At 47.6% G+C, this 25904-nt stretch overlaps 6 protein-coding genes across 6 annotated transcripts; 2 read left to right on the top strand and 4 right to left on the bottom strand.

Moving 5' to 3' along the window:
• Positions 1 to 5562: 5562 nt before the first annotated feature.
• Positions 5563 to 7494, top strand: GL218_05937 (Transcription factor RLM1; the record flags this gene model as incomplete). Its single annotated transcript, XM_033582631.1, has 3 exons — positions 5563 to 5618; positions 5699 to 5855; positions 5914 to 7494. 3 exons carry the CDS (start codon positions 5563 to 5565, stop codon positions 7492 to 7494), a joined length of 1794 nt encoding a protein of 597 aa, XP_033433894.1.
• A 3327-nt stretch (positions 7495 to 10821) lies between these two features.
• On the bottom strand, positions 10822 to 14187 carry GL218_05936 (Morphogenesis-related protein MSB1; the record flags this gene model as incomplete). The annotated part of the gene is made up of 6 exons (XM_033582630.1): positions 10822 to 10922; positions 10973 to 13281; positions 13335 to 13563; positions 13634 to 13727; positions 13789 to 13931; positions 13998 to 14187. 6 exons carry the CDS (start codon positions 14185 to 14187, stop codon positions 10822 to 10824), a joined length of 3066 nt encoding a protein of 1021 aa, XP_033433895.1.
• A 3723-nt stretch (positions 14188 to 17910) lies between these two features.
• Positions 17911 to 19086, bottom strand: GL218_05935 (Uracil-DNA glycosylase; the record flags this gene model as incomplete). The annotated part of the gene is made up of 2 exons (XM_033582629.1): positions 17911 to 18619; positions 18719 to 19086. 2 exons carry the CDS (start codon positions 19084 to 19086, stop codon positions 17911 to 17913), a joined length of 1077 nt encoding a protein of 358 aa, XP_033433896.1.
• An 827-nt stretch (positions 19087 to 19913) lies between these two features.
• GL218_05934 (Solute carrier family 25 member 39) lies at positions 19914 to 21304 on the bottom strand (the record flags this gene model as incomplete). Its single annotated transcript, XM_033582628.1, has 2 exons — positions 19914 to 21064; positions 21127 to 21304. 2 exons carry the CDS (start codon positions 21302 to 21304, stop codon positions 19914 to 19916), a joined length of 1329 nt encoding a protein of 442 aa, XP_033433983.1.
• Positions 21305 to 22075: 771 nt separating this feature from the next.
• Positions 22076 to 23704, top strand: GL218_05933 (F-box protein pof7; the record flags this gene model as incomplete). The annotated part of the gene is made up of 1 exon (XM_033582627.1): positions 22076 to 23704. One exon carries the CDS (start codon positions 22076 to 22078, stop codon positions 23702 to 23704), a length of 1629 nt encoding a protein of 542 aa, XP_033433890.1.
• A 231-nt stretch (positions 23705 to 23935) lies between these two features.
• On the bottom strand, positions 23936 to 24516 carry GL218_05932 (uncharacterized protein; the record flags this gene model as incomplete). Its single annotated transcript, XM_033582626.1, has 2 exons — positions 23936 to 24117; positions 24186 to 24516. The coding sequence occupies 2 exons, from the start codon at positions 24514 to 24516 to the stop codon at positions 23936 to 23938; spliced, it is 513 nt and encodes a 170-aa protein (XP_033433891.1).
• Between the last annotated feature and the right edge of the window lie 1388 nt (positions 24517 to 25904).

Here is a 25904-nt window from a genome sequence, read left to right as displayed (position 1 = left end):
TATCTGCAGCAATAGAAGACATGCGGTGAGGTAGGTAGTAGTGAAAACTCTGAAGAGGAACGCTTATCTGTAAAGGTGGTAATCAAATGCAACGGTACTTACGCAAGTGGACTCAATATTGCAACATGCGTATTATTTGCAGATAGACATTTACCGCTAGAGACAAGAAAAAGGCGGGCAGCGAATAAGATGGCAGCTTGGTAGAATCATACGTCTAAGACATATATGTACCTACCTACATTGATTATGTAGGCACTGTGTGAGAAGAGAGAACAATAGTTAGTCTCAAGTTGGATGACGGGATTTTGTGTGTGCCTGACTAGTTCTATACTCTGACCTATACTCTGACAACTTCTATACCGCGATTTAGGTGAGATAAGTGGCATATGTGATAAGTCGATCTGCCACGTTGCCAGGCCGTGACGTGATACAAGCACGACAGCAACATGGTACAATGCAGGGCAAGGGCCGAAGGTGACGACGGAAGATAATTGTCCTTTGCGCAGCTGTTTTGGGGGCGGCAGTGGAGGACGTAAAAAGCAAGGAGCAAGGAGCAAGGCAGTGTAGAATGTGTAGAATGCGTAGAAAGTATTCGGCTCCGGTGTTCCGGTCCCGACACTTCGTTTGAACATCTATTTTCCTAGGTGCTGTAACATCGATATGCGATCCTATCCACGATCGAACCGTGTTTTATCAAGACTTCAGCCCTGCCGCACGCTCCTCTGGGGGCTCGATTCGATGCGATCCGAACTGTAGGCCCGTTCGTCGCGGTAGTTGGAGTAAAGAGTGGCGCTGCACTTAGATCAAGCCCCGTTAAAGATTCGGTGTCGGTGCCGGAAGCCAAGAATAATTATAATGTAATTATAATGTTGTGTATAAACACTTATAGCCCCCAATATCGGTGATATCTATGGAGTATCAAGTAAAAGTCCCCACCAAGATTAACAGCTAGAAGGTATCTAGAATACGTGGATGGATCGTGGCTAGAACGAGCTACGAATTCCATCCCGCATCACTTGCATAGTTTCCTCCTCTTGGTTCCTATACTATTCCTACTATAGCTATATACATACGTACATTTACACAATAGAAACCAGCTGGGAGACCCCAGAATGCTGGAATGCAGTATTAGCCCCTTGGAGACGTAACCAATCTCTTCGGGATGAAAAGGAGTGAACTAATCGGGCCTAACATCATGAAGAATGAAGAATAACAAAACTCAGAAAGATGGATAAAGGATTAATTAGCCCAACTGCGGACAGGGGAACAGCGCAGCATGGGCTATCATTCCTCCAAGGGGTTGGCCGTATTACGTAGGCATTATACGACCAAAGAGAGCAATTCTTCCATAATCACCATCATTACCAACGTCTTATATGTGTACTAAGTAGGTAATTGTCATATAATTGTCATAGTCTTTTGTCACAATCTCATTATTCATTCCATAGCCCTTCTGAAAGCGCTTCTAACCGTTCCACAACATGAGAAAGAGGAGAGACAGAGAGCAGTTTTTCTCATTTGTTTCCTTTCTCCCCTTGAGGCTGGATCATGATCATGCACTCTGCAGGTACTGGGCGGTATGCAGTAGTGATCCTGATAAGCAGTGATCACCCCTCCAATACCAGACCTGAGTTTTTGCCGTAAAGGAGATTCCGGAGTTTACTTTTCAAACTTGTCCGTAGCATATTATCATGTCAAGTCTCAAAGAAACCCCCCCAAGAAAAAAAAAACCTTTAGTCTCGTTCCTTTCGTCCTAGAATACGGGATGCTATGATATGCATATAGTAGTAGTAGCAGTAGTAGAGGTATCATCATCTACGATTAAAATTTCCGTACATCGTAACGTGAACAGCCCGGGCCAAGTAACCATACCCGTTTTTGATTTGATTTTACCCATGTCTACCAGGAGGGTAAATTGCTTTGCTTCGGCCAGTAATTCGGACAAATTATGACAAGTTGGGATAAATTAGCCCACATAGGTGCGCGAGATTGCGGGCTAATTGGTCGAAATGGGTAGCAAGGTGAGGATGCGGAGTGCGGTGGGGCCATGTGATGATGCTATAAATAGCCTATTTTTAGCATTTTCGGCTCGGCTGTCGTGCATAGTGGAACACCTAACCTATCGAGTTAAGTTACACAGACCAATCCGGGTCCGGGGGGAAGGGAGGGGGGCCATGCGAGATGCAGATGCGATGCGAATGCGTGCAAGGTGCAAATGTTATAAAATAGCAAAATTATAAATTCTGATTGCTGATTGCACACATCTCCTTGTCCAGCCTTGCAATAGGTATGTAATGTAATTACTTGCAGCTAGAGATACGCGATTTCTTCGTTGGAAAGATAGGACTCTGTTCCGTTCCCCGGCGCTTAACCGCCGTTAGATATCGGCCCCGATTTTGAGGGGCTGCGCCGCCAAGCGGCATGAAATCCTACCGTTCTATCCCCTAACTCCCTAACTGTTTTTATCCGACCTTTTTGGTTGTTTTTTTTTTTTTCCTTTCTCATTCCTTGTATCAACCTACTACCTATTACGCTACTTCACCGTCCCGATTAGTCTTGAAGTGTTACCGAGTATCGTAACAACCCTAGAAATGTGCTATGCATGTTGGTGCAAGATGGGCTCGGCACCGAATCGCTAGCGAGAACACTTTGTCCCTCGCGCTTAGAGATTTAGTTATACTCCCTTTGAATGGCGGATCAAGTTAGAAACATAGAGATTGGGTAACAGCGGTGATGGAATTCGATAGACCTGCTTCACCATGCGTTGCGGCTTTGTCGCGATTCTACAATAGCGGTAGTACTATATCGGGCAAGGACTCGCCCGACAAGAGTATACCGTTTCTATAATCATAATCCTCTTTTCTATACTTGGAGAAACAAGCAGACAGGTAAGCGTCAAAGTCTCCGAGTTCCGTAACATGTACCCTCATCTATGTAAGTGCTATTATGTAGAAACAGACAGACTCGTCTGATGTGATATGTAAGAACGGAGGCAGAGACTGCTCTGGGCTTGTTTTCCCCGGACCCGATGCTCGCAGATCTCCGCAAGGGTCTTCTCCTTATGGATATTATCCATATTGAAGCCAGCACAGCTGTATAGTATTAGACAGCAGCCGGGAAGATGCACGGCGCAAGGGCAAATATACGAGTTGGCACGTTTTAGTGAGTCTCTAGCGAGCTTAGCGGGCGGCAAAATTCAAGGTGCGGTAGTTTCAAGGAGACTTTATACAACACTGAGAACACATGGCCTTGAACGACGCAGGTGTAACAAGGGATTTTCAGAAGTAGGCGATATTCGAGAAGTAAAAGAAATAAAATATACATGGAAGCTTAATTGATACTCGCCTATCTCACCGCCCCTGAAATTATACCTGACTATGTATGTATGTGGGTAAAATTCGTATTGTTGTATAAATCATGAGGCTCTATTGGCGTAAGTACCACCATATCTAATATGTATCTACACAGCAAGGGATAGCTGGCGTGTACAATATAGAAGGAGGGATGAGAATTCAATTTGGGGGCCGTTTCAAGTGATGAAACCTTTCTCCTCATGGATAAGGATTCTTTAGGGACTTCGAGCCACGGGCTACGATACGACGTTGATTGGCTTGAGTCGTGCGGTAGGAGGAGATGGCTAGGGGTTCACGATGGTGATCGATGACGACGATGCGCAATACCAATGATCTGAATCCCATAAGTGAGCGAAAAATAAGAATCGAATTGTCAGGATACCGATTCGTCTCTGCCCTTTCGGGGCTGTACCTTAGGTAGGGTAAATCTGTAAGGCTAGAGTGTATCGTGTGATGTATTTCTTTACTCAACTTTCTCAAAAGGGCGATTGGGCGCTTTGCGGTAAGTCTAAGCCACACGGCTGTTCTTTTTTTTTTTTTTTTTCTTTTTACGGACGTTAGCTTGGTCCATTTGGTCCTTGCAGCCTCCGCCATTTTCTCCATCTATAGTGCATCATTGTGCTGTTGCTCGCAGTTTACAGTGGACAAACAACAGGCTATAGAAAGAGGCGGCCGGGGCTTGCTGCCAGGGGTCTTTTTTCTCCCCTGTGGCACTTGGTCGCGCTACACGCTAGGGCTGGCAGGCTGGGCTAGTGTATCCCATTGAGCTAGGAGAGTACCTAATTGGAAGGTATCTAACTGCCTCTTAGGTCATTAAACCATCTGTTAACCAACCATCAGACTTACGTAAGGCTGGGTTTATATGCGCCTTTACTGAGTTGGGAAACTGTATGTTTCTGCATACCCAGATAGACAGATAGACAGATAGACTACCTATGTATGTACATAGATGCAATATCTAACTGGGTACTTGATAGCTTAGTGTATGTAGTTGCGTACCTAGGTAGCTGCGTAGGTAGTATACTTTGTAGTGTGCACCACAGTAGTGTTGCAGCACACCTGCAGCAGATAATACCTTAGGTACCTAGTGTGCAGTGGTTAGAAGAGGTACATACATACACTAGAAGTGGATCGGTGAACGGTTAACTTAGGACCTTTCCGCTCCTAGCGAAAGGGTCTACCTCGCAAAGTACCTGGCTAACTAGTACTAAGAAGTATTAACCTGGCTAAGCTAACTAACTAGGCCTCACCTGGTTTAGCATGCTTTAATTCTTAAGCAGAACTTGTCCTGAAGTGTGTGTGACACCATCCCCCCTCCCTCTCTTTTCCTTTCCCCCCCCAATTCCTTGACCTTTTTCCCACTTTCTCTGTTTCTCCCGCACACAAAAAAAACTCGAGTGAACACGATTCTGTCTATTATTAGAACCAACCACGCCAGATTCAGCCCCATCGTCCTGCAAGTCCCAAGTAGTGCACCGATTGATGTATTGTATCAATGTATATCTCGGGAAACTGATTCAAGAAAGAAAAAAAAAGAGACGACAATCCATCATAGCCTAGTTTGTTTACTGCGTGCACCATACTTTTGAACCATACTTTATACATCATCCCCAAGAAGTTCTCCAAGAAGCCAGAGTTCAGAAATATACTTCTACTACCGCTCCTCCACCTCCTCTCCCGTGGATAAACCCGTTCAACAAGAACCATCCATAAACCACCGCCGACCCGTTTCAAATATTAGAACCCGGCTATTCCTCCTAACCCTCCATATCTAACTTGCCATATCCACTCACTCATCATCCACTCGGCCAACATCCACTCGACCTACATACTACAGCCTGCCACATACAGCCCTTCAGCCCCTTCACGTCAGATTAAGTCATCGCTCGACACAACTTGTTCAGCCCGGTGCCATACACTTCTAGTTCAGTATATACTAGCCTGAAACCTTCTTTTCCGCTGGTCTCTACCTGTCAGATATAATCATAACTTTCTTTCCTCGCGGACCGGACCTTGGATGGGCAAATATATTTTACGTTACTACCCGTCGCGTAGTCGCTATCAACCGGCTCGAGAAATCCATACCCGTCAGAGTTAAATCCTACGGCAATTGGGAGGCGAAGCCTTATCGCTTACCTACTTTGTCCCTTTCACATTTTTATAACCTATATTTCTTTCTTCCACCTACCTTATATTTACAGTCGACAAAATGGGACGGAGAAAGATTGAGATCAAAGCCATCAAGGACGACAGAAACCGCTCTGTGTAAGCTAACCCTCACAATCCGAGTCCTTCGACTTTTCAAATCGCGTCCGCTTCCAATGGCTAACATTTGTGTCCTATAGCACGTTCCTGAAGCGAAAGGGCGGCCTTTTCAAGAAGGCGCATGAGCTGTCCGTACTCTGCTCCGTCGATGTCGCCGTGTTTATCTTCGGCAGCAATAAGAAGCTCTATGAGTACTCCTCGAGCGACATGAGAGATCTAATTACAAGATACCAATATGTTGGTTTCATCCGTCCCCGCAACTTTTGAGGGGGCAATATGATTGACAAAGGGATAGCATGGTGTTCCGAACGAACATAAAGGACCGCACGACTTCAACGGCGGCGATGACGACGACGACGAAGATGGCGAAGGTACTCCCCCTCATGGCCATGAAGGCTCTGTCGAGCCCCAGATGATCCCTCCCCATTTCCAAGGCCAACATCCTTTCCAACACTTGAGGCACCATACTCCGTGCCCTTCGCCTCCCGTTAACGGGATGCCATTCGCACCTCGGGGCCACACACCGCAACCACAAATCGTGTCTAGGCCGTCGTCTCGAAATGATCCCCGCCGCGACCTGCGCGTCCCTCAGCCGGGACCTCCCCAGACTAACGGATACGCGTATATGCCTCAGCCAGCTATCTACAACCCGCAGAGCCAATCTAATTATCAGCACGGAATCCCGCCGCCAGCTCCAGCCCAATACCAATACAGCAATGCTCAACCGCTTGTCCAAGTCCAGCAGTATATGGAAGACCAGCGCCGATCGTCCGTACCTCCTAGCTATCCTCAGCAGGGACCTCCGCAGCCTCCGCGTCCTTCTCCGCCGCAGCCTACTCACCAGTTACCACCGCAGCAAGCTCCTCACACGTCTCCGCAACCACCCCCTCAGCATCTAGAGCCCCCGCAGCACCAGCACCAACACCAGCACGCGCTGGAACCGCAACAACCTCCTGCGCCCGTAGAACCGAAGCACGAGCCGCTCCAAGAGAGGTCCAGCCAGCCTCTATTAGATACTGTGTCCGCGATTAAGAAAATGCCGCCGCGTAAACAACAACATAGCATTTTCACTCCGATTGACGAGAACCGATCAATTTTGTCTCAGCATATGGCCTCATTCAACGCGGAACCCCGGACAAAGGATGATGGAAACCGGTCCCAGTCGGTAGACGTGGGGGCTGTTTCGCGACCCAAATCCGATTCATCCCCTCCTCTCCCCCAGCGCTCTAACACTTCTAATTTGAGCCATTCTCGCAACTCTATTCCTACAATTCCCGAGACCACATTCACCCCTCCTTCTCGCTCGAACAGCCTAAAAGTCGGCGGCGGAGCGCGCCCCCGTCTAAAGGTCCAGATCCCCGAGGAGCAGTCTGACAACGGCAGTACAGCTGGTGGTGATACGGCTACTTCACCCCGCACCACCACGGACACGACTACGCAAGTACCGCGCCGGAACGGCATAGAAGGCCCCGGAACTGGAGTAGTACTCCCCCCTCCTTCGCCATCAGCATCAGCTATGTTGTCTGCGGGAGCCACTGGGCCGCCAAATCCATTCGCTAGACCCCACCCTCAAACTCAGAACAATAGTATGAACATTGATACGCCCGTATCAGCGCTCCCATCAAGGTTCCTTAACAATGAGTTCTTGCCTAGTCCCAGCAGTTTCTATCCGGAATGGAACTTCCGGGGTACTGATAGTAACACACTTCCGAGTCCTCTGAATTTTGCTACGCCGGTGGTTGGTTCGGGTCCTTCCTTTCTGAGGGATGACAACGGACCGAGCACTACGAAGCGGAAGAGCCCGGATATAACGGCCGGCCATGGTTCGGACGGACCAGAAGGCGGTGAGCCCAAGAGAATAAGAGTTGACGGCTAGTGGCATACCGTCATGATACTATATATCCATCCCGATTCCGTTTAATTCGTATTTATATCGCGACTCGACTCGCAACTGTACAACATCTTAGAGAGCATCGATGGACGTTCATAACTGGATCTCGCGCTGAACTTCTGGATACCTCGTTTATTTTTTCCGCTTTCTACCTGGTATTTGCCAGTTTCGACTTCGACCTGTGGCGACTTCGCTCGTTTATGTTTGGCGCCATGCAACCACTTTTTGTTTCACTTCTACAGCATGGCGTGGCGCTCAGGGGCGTTTCATGGTCACTTTTGCAATTCATTGGATATGTTGATCCCTTTTACCAAAATCATTACAACCATACGACAATACAGTTTTACTCGCTGTTTTAGAGAGACGGACATGACGAATGAGTAATGGGAACTTGTGTGGTGTGTGTGAATTTGCCATCTTGATATCGCATTTTCTACGCGGGAAAAAGTTGGAGACGGGAAACTTGCGCGTGAGAGACGAAACATCGGGACGGCGTTGGGGCTGGTGGAAACTTGCAGCTTGTACACTATTACAGTTTGATTGATTTACCTTATTTAGGCTTGTTTGTTAGAGATACCAGCGGTGGATTGGGCATATGTTACCAGATCCTGAATGAAACTAGCATTGACCTTGATTCTTATCCCCCTCTCCCCCCTTTTTTTTGTTGTTGTTCTACTGTGATGTCTATTGCTACGCATGTAGGAAAATAGGCACAATGGTTCGAAAAATTCAGATAATGCTGATTATCCCATCTTGCTGATCTACCTCAACTAGCAAGGGCTCGATATTGCCAACTAAAATGCCTTAGATTAGATGAAGAGTCGGTAGATGTCAACCAATAAGAAGATATCGACACCGGAAATGCGGGATTCGAGAAGGTCGCTAACCTAGATGCTAAGGGTCGGCCATGACGTCGTGGCTTACCGGCGCGGGAGCTAGGGCTGACAGGGCTGGCAGGGCTGGCAGGGCTTGAATGTATATAAGTATCACCCTAGTCGGCGAGCTAAGTGACGGGCTGTGTCTGTTACGGACGTAAATATTAGGTACCTAACTTGCCGGTCTGCACTAGACGGGAAGAGGTGAGAAGCGGACTGGGCTGTAATCCAGTCAAGTTAGGGAATAGAGATGGGACGAAAGATAAATAACCCCCACCCCTTAACAACGATATTACTCCCGTATCATGCTGCGAATGTAGGTATATAATATCCGCACATATGCATGCATCACGAACGCCAAGTCGCCGAGTCCATGATAGCAAGCTAATAACTAGCCACTAAACTGTTATGCGGTCCTATCTGCGCTGTCTCAGACCTGCATTGCATGCTGTTGTCCTCACGGCCTAGGTAAGCTAGCTGAACAGAAAACTATGGTCTTAGGATGAATGTCGTGTACCCGGGGATCGAGCTATAGCGTCCGTGAGTGGGGAGGTAAGGCATAGCTTAGGTCATAGGGCTGATTAGCCAGGGCTGTTATGGATCGGGGTCGTGTTGTACCAGGCCAGCGGGCTACGTATGCGAATAAGCGCAGACGCGCGGCTCACAAAGAGCGAAGAGCGAACAAGATAGCGAGGTGGGATAGGATGAGACCGGTAAGAAGAAGGTCATATTGGTCTTTGTAATACGTACACCTTGGCGTAGATACGTAGATAGGTAGATAGGTAGATAGGTAGATGTATGTTTTACAAATAAGGAGTCAGGGGTAAGCAATCCACCTAACCTAGCTTGGCGACTCGATGATGCGGACTCTAAAACATATGCCTACCTATGATACTTAGCTAACAGACAAGTCACTTGTCTCATACAGCCACCCGGTGAACGATAGACGATTAGTAGATCGATCCGGTATGTGTCACCGGTGGCTGGTCTTAGCTTAGGATCTTGTCCTACTTGTCCACCGGTCGGTCGTGGCTTGCCCAGCTTACATATTTGCGCAAAGGACGGAAGATTATATCGTCCAATTTCCTCACGAGGCAGATAAGTAAGCCACCTAAGGTAAAAGTACGTAAGCAAGTAAGGGCTAAGCATATCAGATGGCTATATTTTGTATAAACCTTGCCAAGTCCGATCTCGAAGGCCGGGCCGGGCCGGGCCAGGCCGGGACCGTGAGACTAGGCTTTCGCTTATAGCCCTATTAATTTAGCAACAGACGTTGGCCTGTCGCGCAATTAATGTAATGTCGTGTGGTTAGTTACCTATTCAATACTTACTCTCAACCCCAGTGAATGTGTACGCACCGGGTTAAAAGCTAGAGGACAAAAATGATAAGTTAACATCTGAAATAGTTGGGTCGTAATTACTATCGATTATGCTGTACCTATCTCGCCTGTTCTATTGTTAACCTCCCTTACCTCTATCCCTCTAGGTATAATTATAATAGATTTAGGTGGAAGCCCTTTTATCAAATTAATCAACTTACGCACGCATACATCAAGTATTTGCAATATCACTATGAAATGATTCTATCAGAGAAAAGCTCTGTATCGGGTTCACACAATGTTTTTATTGAGATGATCCATATCTACCAGAAACGGTATTTAAAGTCCAGTTGCCTAACTCCCGAATTGAGCCTCTGGCCTCACCTTCGGATGCTGATCACATCTGGAGAGAAGATAATAATCTGCTAGTTAACTTTGGTGGCCTATTGCCTACACCGAAAAATCCAGCTGCCCAAAAAAGATTTGCCATCGAAGAAATCAACGAAGAAAAAAAAAAAAAAAACGCATCAGGTACCTCTTCAAACAAAGCACCAAGGTATCTTCCAAGCTCCTCCTCCCCTCTTCCTATTCCGCGCGCGAATGGGTATCTTCCACCCCTCGTCGTCTCATTACTCTTCACCTCGGAAGCTAGAAAAACAACCGAAAAGAATTAGTCCGCTGTAGTGCTTTGTAATTTTTCCGCGCCAGATGTAACAGCAACCCAAGAAAATCTCCGGTTCATAGCCAAGCTATGCGCTCTTACATCCAGGGTTACTGTCGCCTCGAAGCGACTTTGGTAAGAGACCGAATAGTTACTAATTTTGGAAAATTCCAACCGTATTTGCACGTTGAACGTCAAAGTTCGAATTAGTAAACCGAAATTCTCCCCGTCTGGTTCTGGCTGCGAAAGAAACATGGGATGGGCATGTTCTAATGGTATCATCGAAATAAGAAAAGTGCTTCATGCCAGATATTAATGAACAATCGGTCTTGGTGTGCCGAGTAGAACTAAAGCGAAGAGCGTGTCCGAAGAAAACTTCAGGCGTGCAGATGCAGGCGAATTCATGATGCAGATATCCGTTTGTATCGTAGCCAAGTCGTCATCTAAAACACCGCTTCTAGCGGCGACTGGAGGGAGTTACGGGACCGCTGGCACCCTCCATGTTACCTGTCAGCTCAGCGACACGAGCCTTAATACGGGCTACACGGGACTCGATTGCTGCTATACGTTAGCGGTTGAATTACTAGACACAAAAACAGGGTGCTTACTCTCTTCGCCACTGGTTTCGTCGCCATCGTCTGTCGTCTTACTGTGCGCACCCCGGCTCTGCTCTTCGCTTGGTCGAGTGACCCGTTCGGCGGCATTCTTTCTAATGGCGGCCCATCGGTCTTGCATAGGAACACTTGGTGATGGAGCTCCTGCATCATCGTCATCATCATCGTCATCCAGGGCAGGGTGGCGGCTAGAATGTCTGGCAATAGGTGGCGGCGCAGCAGAATCAACACTCTGATCATCATCGGGAATAAAGGCAGGCTGGTCTAGGAGAGGACCCTGATCGAAGCGAGAAAACTCGGTGTGAGCTTCTGCGGCATCGGCAGTATCGACACGAGATAGATTGTCGTCGATTGATGGTTCATATCCTTGTCCGGGACGTACCGGCGTTACTGGGGTTTGTGTCGGCGTCTTTTCTTCGGACCGTTCCACTAGAGCTTCGAGATCTGGAGATGCAACCGATTCTGGGGACATAGGCGGCCGAGCCGCCGGTGCCGGGGCCAGAGATTGCGCTGCTAGCATGCTATTCACATCTGCGGCGGCATTCTCCGGTAGCTTGGATTGACGATTCTTATTTCGGCCAAATAGCTTCTTAAAACCGCTGGACTTAGATTTTTTGTCTTCCTTGTGAAGTTTCTTGTGCTTCTTTCCATCAGGACTACTTGGTTCAGGGGAAAGCATAGTCTCGCGGGCTGCTTCTACGCTCTTCCCTTCACGCGGAGTAGGAGGCAAAGGCGAATCCCGACCTGTTTGTTCCGACCGCTGAGCGGGGTGAATCGGTTGCGGAGCCGCAAGCTTCTTTTCCGTAACCGGAGCAGGTTTGGGCGTCACTGGGGGTTTTGGCTCAGGTTCAGGCTGAGATTGAACTGAAATAGGAGACTGCGGCTGTTCCTGGACGTCCGGCTTAGGGCTACCGCCATTTGCCGTAAGCCCATTCGTTCCAGGAGGATGGCTAGGCATCTGAAGCGACGTTTGTGATACACCACGTCCAGCAAATGAATTGCCAAGATATGCTGCACGGATGGTTTCCTTGTCGTACTTGCTCGCCCATTTCATGGCCGGTGAAGCTACATTTACAACGCCTGGTTGCAGGGTGAGGATACTTTGAGTTTTTTCTCTCATCACCTCGGTATCCGTACGCCCGCGACGTTCCACCTTGGGGCTAGCTTGTTGCTCTTGAAGTTGCCTGGCCTGCAGTTTTTGCGCCGCTGCCTGGATCTTGGCTTGCTGGTCAGGTCCGATACTGGTCTTGCTCAGGCCAGCGCCGGCACCGCCACCAGGGTTCAGACGATCATTCTTATCGCTACTTGCCTTAGCAGTTGACTTGCTTCGGGAAATCCCTCTGTTACGCCTTGTCCAGCTGAAAAGGCCTTTCTTCTCTGCGATATACGCGCCGGCGTCGGGCTCCGGGGCTGCACCTTTAACCATCTCCTCTATCACGAGCCACCGGCCTTGACGGATAACTGTCTCGAGAACAGAACACCTACCAAATGCCGACTTACGTTCTGCAGTCTCTTCGGGCGCCAAGCTACTCATCCACACCCACCAGAACGCCTCGTCCAGGTCGAATCGACTGATACTGGCTAATTCACCAGGTTCCAGCTGACGATCGCTCTCTAGACGTGGACGGTGCGATTGGGCGCTACGCTGCCTGACAGTTGTCTCGATCGGGGGTAGAATCTTATCCGGGGGTAATAAGAGATTCGAGGGGCTGTTCGGCGCGTCATCGACGAAACCGGACGATAGGAAGTCAGCCCAAGAGGGAGTAGTTGGTCTACCAAGATTCGCGCCCGACGCGGGAGTAGTCCGTAGTCCACGGGGATTTCGAGCATGGCTAAATTTAAGCGAGTCTGAGTCTTCGTCCTCTTCCTCTAGGGCACCACCAAAGCCGATATCTTCGAATCGCGACCACGACGCATCTCGTAGGCCAGTAGAATGCTTCGAGCTAGAAACTTGAGACTGATTCGCAAGAGATATCGCCTTAAGAACTCTGCGGCACTCCTCGGTTAGGGCCTTCACAGGATCCTCATACTCAGAAAACTCTCGAAGAGCTTGGTCCTCATCGCGGTATTGGAAATGATTAGCACGGCGTAAAAGCGCAAACGGTGTGGACGACACAGCATCGACAATCATAACAACCCTGTACGTTGACGACATCAATAATGACGGCGCCTGCGGGGGATACTCGGTTTCCTGCAGTAACTTTTGCAAGGACATGGGGAGCATGGAAATACCTGCGCGAGCCTGCTGGGGTGATAAGGATCTTAGATAGGCAAAGAACAGATGGCTCGTCGCATCCGCAGCACTAGGATGTATTAGCGAACCGATCTTAAATTTCAGGGTCAAGGGTACGCAAACCTCAGCCATGATTTGTATCCTCCGTCAAAACCATTACCAGTATCTTTATGTTCGAAGGCCCACCAAGCTGCCATGCGAGATAGTTTACGACCGCCAAAACCGTTCGATTTACCATGAGCTGAGATAGCTGAGAGTAAATCGAAGTAGTCGAATATGATATGTGATCGTGCCTGGTTCTCGACGCTCAGCGGAATGAAAGTAGAGAAGGAATCGCGGGCCATATTCGAATCTAAATCATAAGTCAATAAGTCATTCCTTAGCATAATATTCCACACATGTACTAAATAGATAGGTCGTACCTTGCTCTCCAACTCTGAAAAGCTCGTAGGCATCCCAGCCCACAATGCCGCCTAGCAATCTGCTCCATACCCATTTTAGGACACCCGAAATAACCTGAGTTTGTTAATGAGAATTTCTTAAACTGGCGCATATTGTTCTAGTTGGCAAAACGTACCATAGGCTCAGTCATCCGTAGCTCCTGTGCGAGGGCATCACCGCGTAGGTTCTCATCATTGAAAAAGTGGCGGATGAAGGTGCGCACGGCGCTAGGATCAGAAGTCGGTCGAAATGGGAGAAGTAGAAAGGGAAGATCGAGAGCTACGCGTCGCGAACGGATTAGCCCATACTAGCTCAAGAAAGATATGATTATTCTGCTATTCGTACCCCTAGCTTTGACTTCCTCTGTGCAGCGTTTTACTAATTCTTGGACCTCCTCGGGTTCTACCGTCGTTCGCGTATATGCATCTTCCCAGCGCGGCTTGTTAGGCAATTGGTTTGCTAAATCAGCCAGATTACCGTTTTTCTTAGACTTGGGGCCATCTTTGCCCCTTATTCGAGAGAAGAGGCTCGGCATGGTGATTGGTAGGCCTGAGGTGCCCGTCTAGATGGGAAAAAATGTTTCCGTTCACAGCACCACGTAAATCTAAGTTCGAGAACGTTGGATATAGACAAGTGGGTATTTTGATAGTCGAATTATGACGCGGGCTAACGCATAAAATGTTTGTAGAGGAAGACTTGTCCGAGTTGCGCCAACAGAGTGGGGGTTGGGTATCAAGTAATATTATCGAACGGTATTTGCCAACGGAGCTCGACGTATTCGAACCAGGTATGTTTTGAGATATTCTTTACCGGTGGGAATAAAAAAAACCAGCTCCAGGGTATGAATCAATAAGAGGATACCACACCTCGACAGAAAGGGTAAAAAAAGAAAAAGAGTAACGAAAGATCAAACGATTAGAATTGAAGCGTTCACGAATATGCGTGAAGCGGCAAAACGAAGGGTATCAAGATGCACACATGGTAGAGTTCAAAAAAGTTCCAATCGCCAAGGGGAGAAAAATAATAATATTAAGGGGCGGTCCAAACTTCGACGAGGTTCCCATAAATGACGGATCAAGGAAGTCGTCCTCGCTACTCCCCCAAAATCTACCTTGATAGTATGTACACCCGCACCTCCAAGATTGGTAAATGTACATTAGCGCGCTTGCTTAGACTACCTATTCTGGGCATAGCGGCATTGAAGGAGATTATTTTAGCTCTTCTAGTGGTAGCCCACCAGGTAGGCGCCGCTAAGGTCCCGAGCTGTAATTGGATAGTCCAGTACGTGTCCAGCATGCGTGGAGAAGGTGCAGCAGGGGTTGCGTTGGCCAACGTGGTCAAGGCACCGTCAGATTTTCTGGGTTAAACAAGAACGTAAGTATCTAGAAGTTACTTTCCCGCCTAAGCCACAGTTGAGAATACTTTACAAGTTCGCACCCTTACTCAAGAACTCTAATTTAATTACAGGGCGGGAAGTGGTAATCAGGCGGCGCCCGGTCAGACTTTACCAAGTGTCTTTCCCCGAAAAAGCCATCGTCATTGGCGAAATGTAGCAACCCGAACCTAGAACCTAGACCACTTCTTTCAACCTCACATCCCACATGGAACTTATATCCATGTCATGAATCTACATACAGCACAGATACATACATCAAGTGGGCTTGCCCGCATCAAATGCTCACAGGTCCCGCTAAAGAGCCCTCGTCATAATTGGGTGGAGTTGCACCTATCTCTCTTCCGCCTAGGTGACCTGCGAACTTCCATGTTTGCCTCACTAGCACGAAAACCAGGACCGTAGTTTTCTGACTAGACCGGGTAAGTTACCAAGTCATTGGTAAATTAGCTGTCAGCTCAAACTCGAACCATCCCACATCGACTCAAACAGCAAGTGTTGTACCAAACCTATTTTGACGATAGCTTCACTTTCAGCGTACCTCCCGAGAAGCGTTTTCTGTTAAGGTCGCTATGGGCATCTATTATCGCAGCCGTGAAACGAAATACTACCTAGCCTGGGTTCGATCGGCAACAGCTCGATTCGTCTCCTGCAACGTGAGATTTGAACAGACGGGGTTGAGCATTATCGGAACACCATCGGCAGTTCTATTTCAAATGCCACCTCAGATGTCACTATAGACCGAATTCATCCAACGCATGGTTACCTAAACCTTCGTTTTCATCGTTTGAAGCTATATTTAATCTGGATTTGGTCCTGCCTGTAGCCGTTTTCGTGCTATGTAACACGTTATATGAGAACAAGAATATGAAGCATCGGAAAGATATTTTTCCTGGGTTACTATGTTCTGAGTTGTCGCCTTGACTATCACCGATCGCCGGGATAGATCATTTAGAACGAGGCGCCAAGATATTATCGTGTCCCTTTCCTCCCCGCCCAGATCATTCTCTAAAAGGGCGTCAACCTTGCATGAGCACAACTCATCACTCGGAATCCGAAGCCAATTAATTCACGAAACCCATTGGACCCAGTTCGGCCGGTCGCTTCTTATAGGCTAGGGTTTAGATGAGTTGGCAATTGTGGTGAGGTCACCCCTAACAGGAGAAGCCTGATTCGGAGAGTTAGCAGCGAGCTATTGGTACAGAAACGCTAATGCTATTGGATTGAGCGTGTCTTACATCGACCGCGACTTTTCGCGTCCAATAATTGCGCATTGGGCTTCCAAGGGGTTTCGTGCGAGACATTGGCTGGATACTACGTACATATTATGTTGCAATCTCCCTTTCCTCAAGCTATCCCTCCGTCAGGTTGTACGATTTCTCAGGTGAAAAAACTAATACAAAATTACGGCGAGGAGCGTGGGCTGCCAGGTCCTTGAAACTTAAGTCTGCTTTAAGCCTCTTGAGAAGCTGAGTCTTGAAAACGCCACTAACCAAGTTTGTACCTGTCGACAATTTATCTGAACAGTTCCGATGTACAACATACTTGTGCAGGTGTGTGGCTCGCCTTGCATAGAACGTTCAATGAATCTAGGGGACGAAGGGACCTGCATGACTAGCGTGGGATCTCGGGCTTATGCACATGTTATCTGGCAGTTATCTGGATATTATTCATGAAGCACTCCACAACCCACAACCACGATTATCCCAGCGGCCATACTTACACAACAGACACATTACATTCGCAAGAACCTACAAAAACAGCTAGCTGACTCACTACCTAGGTAGGTACCTATCTTGATACCTATAAAAGATTTTAAAAAAAAAATTTAAAACAAATAAATAATTAAAAGATCTAGCACTTATCTATCAGCGAAATTTTCGTTACAACAATCCCTAGAAAATAGAACAGACCGACTATGTACCTCGTTATGTACAACGGCGGCATGTAATGGTGGTCTATGGTGGGGTAGCAAGGTCTCCATTTCCGGTTCCCGAGACAATTCTTCAACAGCCTCGATCGAGCTTAATGCAGATGATGACATATCCGTTTAGATGAGCCTTGCAAAGCTAACCTTCACCAGGCTATGAAGCATCACAGCGAAACGTCGTCGCAGATCCCGTTATGCGCCAAGAGCTGTGGTGCTTTTGCCATACCCTCCATAGGTATCTCGGTTCCGATCTCAATCTCAGAGTGCGTTCAACGGATCCAGCATAATTATTACCATTTTATCTATAGTACTAGTGATGATTTCTGCGAATACTATCTTACTTACATAAGTTCATTGCAGTATTAGATGAAATTCGTTTTGAGAAGCGAACCCTTCATTTCGCTTCCAGGGTCGAGCGATTGTATGTTCCTAGATTAGACGGTGTTCTAGGTGGGTATTCGTCAAACCTATTACAATAAACATTTCCTTATCTTATTACACAATATCTTAGCTGACCGATTGTACTATTCCAACAAGAAGGATAGGCTCATTACTCGCGATGTTTTGAGTGCACTCGGTTGATAAGTCATTGTCGCTCGAGTAGGCGAAGAAACAGACGGCGATTATAACAATACCGACTATATATACTATACATGACGGACTAAGAACACGCTTAGCAACATCGCGGATGCAAAGCATATCATCTAACGAGGTACACACTTCATTCCTTAAACAAACTAGGTATTATTCACATGGACCGCCTCTGAACGACTTTTTCCTCAACCTATACAATGTCGATATACTACAAGCACACACCAGCCCAGGCATATGTAAACCACATAGAACGCCGACCAGTAACCATGTACGACCAGAAAAAAAGTATCTAGACGCTCCATATCCCTAAACCGCATAATGCGCAATTTATGAAAGTTGACTCACTTTGATTCAGCATCACTTCCCGTTAGTTTATCTTCTTTGCCCTCTTCACCCTCCTCCTGAAGGATTTTACTCTCCTCACCCTTCTCCTCATCCACTTTTCCTACAGCTACAACAGGCGGCGAAACTTCTTTTTTCGCTTCCTCTGGTTTCTTCTCGCATGGATTAAGATTCCAATCGATAACGCCGTCCGCACCATATCTATTCGCAAGCCACTCATTAGCCTGCTTGAAATGTCCGCAGTCGTAGAACCCCCTTGACGCGCTCAGCGGGCTCGGGTGCACACTTTTCAGCACAAGGTGGCGCTTGGTATCAACTTTAGTAACTCGCTTCGCGGCGGGGATGCCCCAGGCTAGGAATACAACACCATGAGTACGCTTCTGCGCCACCAAGTCAATGACTTTCTGCGTGAAGCGCTCCCAGCCACGGTTCGCGTGGGAGTTAGCCTCGTGCGCGCGCACAGTAAGACATGTATTGATCATGAGAACACCGCGCTCCGCCCAGGGGGTTAACAGACCACCACCGTTGGGCGGGGGCACGAAATCCGGGTAGTCCTTCTTCAACGCGATGTACATGTTTTTGAGAGAAGGGGGAGCCTTGGTTGGAGGGCGGACGGAAAAGGCTAGACCGTGCGCTTGGTTGACATTGTGATAGGGGTCTTGACCTAGGATCACGCACTTGACTGTGTTGAAGGGTGTGTGGCGAGACCTGAGAGGGTGATGTTAATTCAAGTCTCTATCGAGTATGTAGCACTCTAGGATGGAGGTAGGTAAGAGCATAAGAAGACGAGATGCAACATTGACATACCATGAGTAGACATCTTCCCTAGGTGGGAACACCTTCTTATTGGCCTTAACCTCGCTCTCGAGGAACTTCTTGAGCTCGATGAAATCGGGAGATGTAATCTCTTCTCTGAGGTGAACCAGCCAGCTGGGATCCAAGGTCTGGATCTCAAGCTGGAGGTGGCGCTTCTGCTCTAGCGTTAGGCCCGCGACCCACTTGTCCTTGTCGAATTTGAGGGGCGCCGATTCGGGGCCCGCACCAAATTTCGCGGGGGACGAGGCGGGCGAGCTCTTAGGTGCACCGAAGAACGATGTTATGCTCGCGTTCACCTTGGGCTTCTTATTGGCGTCGCCGGATGTGAGACCTTCGCTCTTACGCTTTGTGGAAGACATTGTATAAGTTGCTGTAGGTTTGAATACACTAAGGGTTTGTAAGTGTAAGTATAAGTGTATGTATAGACGAGGTCGAGGCCGAGTTAATAGGCGACCTATATCCCAAGTCGGAAGGTGTCTTAAATGACGTAGACACGGCACGGTGAATGCTTTTCCTCAAAAATGTATCAATTCAAAATAATTCTTAGGCAAATGAATTGTAACTCGGAATTCTGGCGATTTAGCCAAATTAGACGTGCAGGCGGAAAATAAAGTAAGCAATTGAATTGTAAAAAAGTTGATAGTAGAAAGGTCCAAGATTCTGTGTTAAATGGGGATTCAAGTCTCGACGCGTCTCCAAGACGCGAAACCCCTTTTAGCACTAAACGCGACTTTCTACGCGCGTAAAGTGGCTTGTGCGATTACGATGCGCAAGGTTCAGGGCCTCAAAATGTCCTAGAAATGATGTGTAATAAAGGAAACAGAGGTCCAAGCACAATCTACGTAATTCATAATGATCGTCAGAATTATCATCGTATTAATTCGTCTAAAAAGCTCATCAAGAGCTTGGGTGTCGAGTTGTGATGATACATTGCCTCTTTGCTTTCTTTTGCTTTTTTCTTCTTTTTCCCTCTAATTTCCGTAACATAATATACAAATCATCATTAAGGGTCGTTCCGATTTATGCAGTCGTCTCTTAAATGAGCATCGCGTGATTAAACCAAACCGTCCAACCGTCCCTAATTTTTGGTCCCGGTCCCTTTTGGTCTCTAAGCAAGGTATCGTAACTCTAATCAACGCCTGCTAATGCAAATCCAGAAATGAGGGGAGAGGGGTGATGCTACATGTCAAGGCTTGTCAGCCCGACCTTCGTGCTGCTTCTGAGCTTTGTGTTCGTTTATACTCCTAAACGCCCTTTTACCAACCTCGTAGCTGCTGATCATGATAGCGCAAGACGGCGCAACTTTGAGCGTACGAGGCAGCCATCCTCTCCAGAGTCCAGCCAGTCCTTCCGTTGAATAAATATGCGAGAGGAGACGAAGCATATGTTGAGCTTCCGGTTCTATGGCCTTTTCCACTGCAGGCAGAGCCTTATTCGACGTGTCCTGATAAACCTGCCGTCGGGTTTTACCTACATCGAATGGCATCGTTATTGTTGATGCGAAGGCACCGGAAAGACAACCAGCAGTAAAACTGTCCATGAAAGTAGCTGCGTGGCTCTCTCTACTCTGTGACCTAGTTCTCCGCCGCGCTCTTGAACTGTCATTCCCTCGAGTCGAATGCCTACCACGTCGTCCTTCTCGCGCATCGGTAAGCTTACCTCTGATCGTCTCGTAGCCAAACCAATACATGGCCGAAAAGGGGACGTCTCGCCAGAGAGTTAAAGTTAAACCTCTCCAAAGAGAGCTATAACCCTTGTCGGCTACCATCTCTCGGAGTCCCTTGAAAGTATTTGCTAAATGGCCAGCTGCGGTCGAGCCTGGTGATGCTTGTAGTCGGGTTCGGAATAGGTCGATCGGGCTGACCGCAGCAACTGCAACAACTCGTGCGGATGCGCCGGCTACCATGGGCGCATATTCTTCCCTAGTCATTTTGCTGACAGGGCTTGTCTTGCTATATCGTAGCCAATCATAACCGGTGAAATAGATGATGTTCGCGGGCACGGTCATAGCTAACGTCGGCGATAAACCTCTCCATAACGTCGTGAGGCCCTCATGGCGGGCAATTTTCTTCATACCGTCAAAAGTCGAGTTAAATCGCCTCTTCTGTACCTCCTCCACGGCGCATTCCCCAGAAGCAGATACGCTCTCAATCGGTCCGGCGACGCATACTTCGGCATTGTTATTCATAAAGAACACTTCTCGACAACACGCTGTAACTCCAAGGTTCGATGGCCGAAAAGCATTGGGTGACGAAATTGCAAGTCTCTGGAAGTCTGCAATGGATGACGACGAACCTTGCGATTGCAGTCGGACACGGACGACATCTAGAGGAGTAACTGTACAGAATAATATCAGCTTATAGCCCTGTAGCTAAGATAACGTAGAAAAAAAGGCTTACCTAGAAGCGATGTAAGAAGACTACCAGTAATAGCAGAAAGCATCTTCTGCCCCGCCGAGATATCTATCCCGTCGTTGCCGTCATCTTTGGACGAAATCATCGTTTGTCCCGCAAAAGCGTCTTCGCCTCCTCCTAATCGGTCATGGTTGTGGCCAGCGAAGCTATGACTAGATGCCATTTTTTATATGCGCTGGCCCCGGTTGTGCCGGGGGCGCCCTTTATGACAGCTCAATCTATTGTAGAAAGAGAAAGGACGGCACAATATTATGGTGAGTGAATAGGTTGTAAAGGTATTGTACTACTATGTAGAAATTTTTACGTAGGTATTTCGTTGTAAATTGTGAGTGGCCAGATTAGGGGAGGCGAAGAATATCTGCGATATCGCGGGAAGGCGGTTTTCTTCGCGTCATTAATACATAAGAACAAAATAGCGAGACTAATCTCTTTAAAGAGAATTTACCGGTCCCAGGCCGAGCCCGAGCTAGGTACTCCAAACCGACGCAGCGGAAATCGAGAACCGCTCTCGATAAATGTAACGCACGGACCCTTATCGTCTTATCCATGATGTCAAAACCAATCGGATTGTCTTGAGCTAGCGATTAGGCTGACCCACTGCCCACTAGGACCCCTCTATGTACGGAATACATAGAGCTATGTATGACTATCATTCGGCGATAAGATGGATTTAGATAATGCATCCCGCGCAGCTCTAGCCCGTCACGCCGGAGCACCTCATTGTACCTCAACCTTACAAGAGGCCGACTTTTAACTTCATCCGATATTCCGCGAATCACCTCAAAATCCTCATACTCACTAGATACATAATCATTCTCTAATATCCACATAAAAAGTATTTACGATACGCCAGATTTTACTCTAATTACCGGTTTTAATTAAGTACTGTACATTAAAATTCATCTTCATAGAATTGTGACCATAGTTTGCCAGTATGGACCAACCGACCCAGCAGATACAATCTGAGCTAGAGAGCTTTAGAGAACAATGGCGAGCCGAAGTCTCGGCTCGATCAAGAAATACTGCTAGCTCTCAACAGCAGCAGAGGACAGCCTCTAATCAACCGGGATCCTCTTCAACTATAACAACCAATAGGCCTCCGAGGAGAAATGAATTTACGCATAGAAAATCAACTTCAAAGACTATCCAACAAGTAGAAGATGAGGATGAATACTATCAACCCCAGCATTTCGATGAGCCAGATACCAGTAAACCCGTAACAGGTCAGAAGCTCGGCCGTCACGATGGAGACTCTACTAAGGATAGAGATCAAGAGCCCCAGACCGCCTTAGACTTCTACGAAAAAGCCGTCGAGAGGGAGACGACCGGTAAACTTGGCGATAGTCTACAACTCTATCGAAAGGCCTTCCGCATGGACGATAATGTCGACCAGTCCTACCGTAATAAGCACTTCCCAGGCCGTTGGATAAAGCCAGGCCAGATCAACCCATCTAACGCTCCCGTAACCGTTCCCAACACCGCCCATCACTCCCTAGATGATGGAACACCCGCATTGTCCCTACCTGACCTCATCACAAGCTTCTCTAATCTCAAAATCGAGGGAGCACCACCAGAATGCGAAGGCGTAACAGCGCCTCCATGCCCCATTTCTATGCTGCCCGACGAGATCCTCGTTCATATCTTGCGAGACGTCGCGGTCGCAGATGTGGGTGATTTCGTGCGTCTAGCCCGGGTCTGTAAGAGGTTAGCTTACTTGGTAGCTACCGAGGATCAAATCTGGCGACGGGTCTGCTTGGGTCCCGAATTTGGTTTCGGCGGGATGCACTACCATTGGCAAAGGGGTATCAGCTGGGAGCCTCTAGGCATAACACAGGAACTCGCCGACTCTAATGACGTATTTACTCTAGAGGAACTGGCACGTCAGCGACAGGAGGAGAGTCGAGCAACAACTAACCTATTACTTCTTGGACCCTACGCATCATCCTGGAAGACAATGTTCCGGCGGCGCCCAAGGGTGCGATTCAATGGGTGTTACATCAGCACGGTGAACTATATCCGCCCAGGACAGGCATCAGCGCACCAGGTTACGTGGAATAGTCCTGTTCACATCGTAACCTACTATCGGTATCTGCGGCTGTTCCGCGACGGCACCGCCATCAGCCTACTGACCACCGACGAGCCCGCTCATGTCGTGCATCACCTTACACGAGATAATGTGGCCTTGCACCGCGGTGGCTCTGGGCCCCATTACCTGCCCTCCGCCGTCATGGGCTCCGCGCTAAAAGGGCGTTGGCGCTTATCCTCGTCAGCGGATAAGAATAACGACAGCATCAATAATACTAATACAGGAATGGCTCTAGTCGACGCGGAAGGTGACCTGTACGTCGAGACAGAGGGTGTGGGGAAGTACATGTACCGCATGGAACTTACGTTCCGGGGCACAGGCAAGGCGGCAGTCATAAATAGAAATAACAATAACAGGTTAACGTGGAAGGGTTTCTGGAGCTACAACAAGCAAACAGATGACTGGGCAGAGTTCCCGCTCAAGAATGGAAAACCCTTCTTCTTCAGCCGGGTTAGGAGTTACGGGATCGGCGAGTAGGCAGTAGATAGGGAGGTATAGCATCATAGGCATTCGTACATATCACGGCAATAGAGCAAGGGCATAAGGAGGTAACATCAAAGTATGCATGCTATGTCATTCGACTAAAGCTTGACTTCTAAGAAATCTTCGATGGAACTAACTAATATTAGTACCTAGTCAACATGAATGACCAATATGGTCGTCTCCAGAACGAAAATAACCAGATCCGCAACAATAACACTCCTATAATCATACTATAGGGGTATTGCCGGGGACTTTGGCAGGAACCCCATCCCCTCCATTCACTTCATCTTCATCTTCATCTTCGTCATCTGAAATGACTATGAACTGCTTGGAGCGTGCGGGCCGAAGTTGTGCGGTATAGCCGCGTGCGGATACGGGAGGGGGCATACGGGGGGTTCTCCGTGATGCTAAAAGTAAATATAGTGTTAGTAAGAGATTAAGGTATTGGGTTAATATAAAAGTAAGATTAACTTACACTTCCGGGCGCGCTCCTGGGATTTCAGGGCACTCGCAGGTCGCTTGCGAACCTGGGGTATCGCAGCATCTAACTGCTTCTTAGTCTCGTCTTTGCTTCCATTACCGGCAAGCTGCTTCTTCATGGCGGCTGTGATGGCCTCCATGTTGTTGTCGACGAGTTCACCGAATGCCTGAATCATCTCTTGTTTGAATTTATCGGCAATCCCAGAGGCGTCGTCTTCGCCAACATCGGCCATATTTCCAATATTGATGACCATCTGCTTGAATCGGTTATGGCTTTTGGCCATCATATCTTTGATGATGGCCTCCAGCTTCTCGTTGCTTGCCATATTGTACTCGGAGTGGAACAAGATGTAGATACGTGTCGTCGAAGAGTAATAATCTAGAAGGAAGAAGTACCGTGTGATGTTCAATGATGGGGATCTAAAAACAGAGCCAAGATAGAGCTTTCAAATAAGGCTTTCGATGAACAAGACTAGTGTGCATGTAAAGGAGAATGAAAAGTGACGGTGGGAGAAATGCCGTGTAACATTCGATAGTGAAATTCTAGAAGACAACGAGGTGTATGTTACTGGAGTGTAACTTTGAAAATAAAATTTTCTAGGAGCAGGTCGTGTACGCAAAAGCTGCGTGATGCTCAAGGCCGTAGGGGGGAAAGGTGTGGGACTTGTCTTGCTAGGGTGGAGTTTCGAAAATAAGAATCCTAAGAGATTGAGTACGTGCGGACGTAACAGGAAACAAAATACTGCTGCTGCGTAGTCCTTAACGATGAAGATCTTGAAGGAAAAGAGTGGGAGTTGGTTTCGTTAACATGGAGTTTCGAGGATAATAATTATAGGAAATAGGGCGTCAGGTATGCACGCAGAGGGAAAGAAGACGCCAAGGTTTTGTGATGTTCAAAGTTGGAAACCTAGAAGGAGGTGGCAGGTAATTAGGGTTAATTTTGGAAGAACTGTGGGGGATACTTCAGCTATGTACGCAAAGCAGGATGATACAATGTCCTAGCATGTACATGTGACATAACTGGTAGGTATGTCGGCGACGTCTTTCTCGACCGCTTGGTCCAGACGCCAGGAAGGTCAAGACGGCCGAGACGATCGAGACGAGTCATATTTACCAACCCTTAGGCTATGGGATACTCTAATAATTCAGAACATACATACGGAGATGTCTTGGATATCGAGGTAGTTCATGGTAAGCAAGGTCCGTATATACCAGAGGTAGGAGTGCTAAACGATTAGAGGCGGACAAGCCCTGTGAAAATAGTAACATCCTAGCATTACCGTTGTCTAAATTCGGATAATATAGGAAATCCTTTGACGCCCGGTATAAGGTAGAAAGCGGAAGCAGCTTCTAGTATAGAAACGTATGACGATAGTAATAGGGGAGGCTAGGAAGGGAAACGCTCACTAAAGGGCAAGCTTGCCATTAGTTCTGTTTATTGCTAATATGAAAGGGAAACCCAGGTTTTCTACCATAAACAACATAATAAAATAAACGTTACGTTTATCTAATTCAATACGAGCAAGAGGTGAATATTCTGACCCTTTAAGAGAATGAGTACAAAAGAGGCAATATACATACCTTATAATCGTCTATGGCATTAGACTGTGGTTTGAGGTCACTGATGAAGTTTTGGCGCAGATGATGTAACACGGATCTTGGACTTAATTTTGTTGCATAAAACAATCTTATAAGTAAAGGGTAACTTAGCACG

This window comes from Daldinia childiae, assembly GCF_008694065.1.
Source record: "Daldinia childiae strain JS-1345 chromosome Unknown Scaffold6, whole genome shotgun sequence".
Lineage (NCBI taxonomy): Eukaryota > Fungi > Ascomycota > Sordariomycetes > Xylariales > Hypoxylaceae > Daldinia > Daldinia childiae.
Note: the sequence above shows the minus strand (reverse complement) of the source record. Positions and strands in the feature narration are given on the sequence as shown.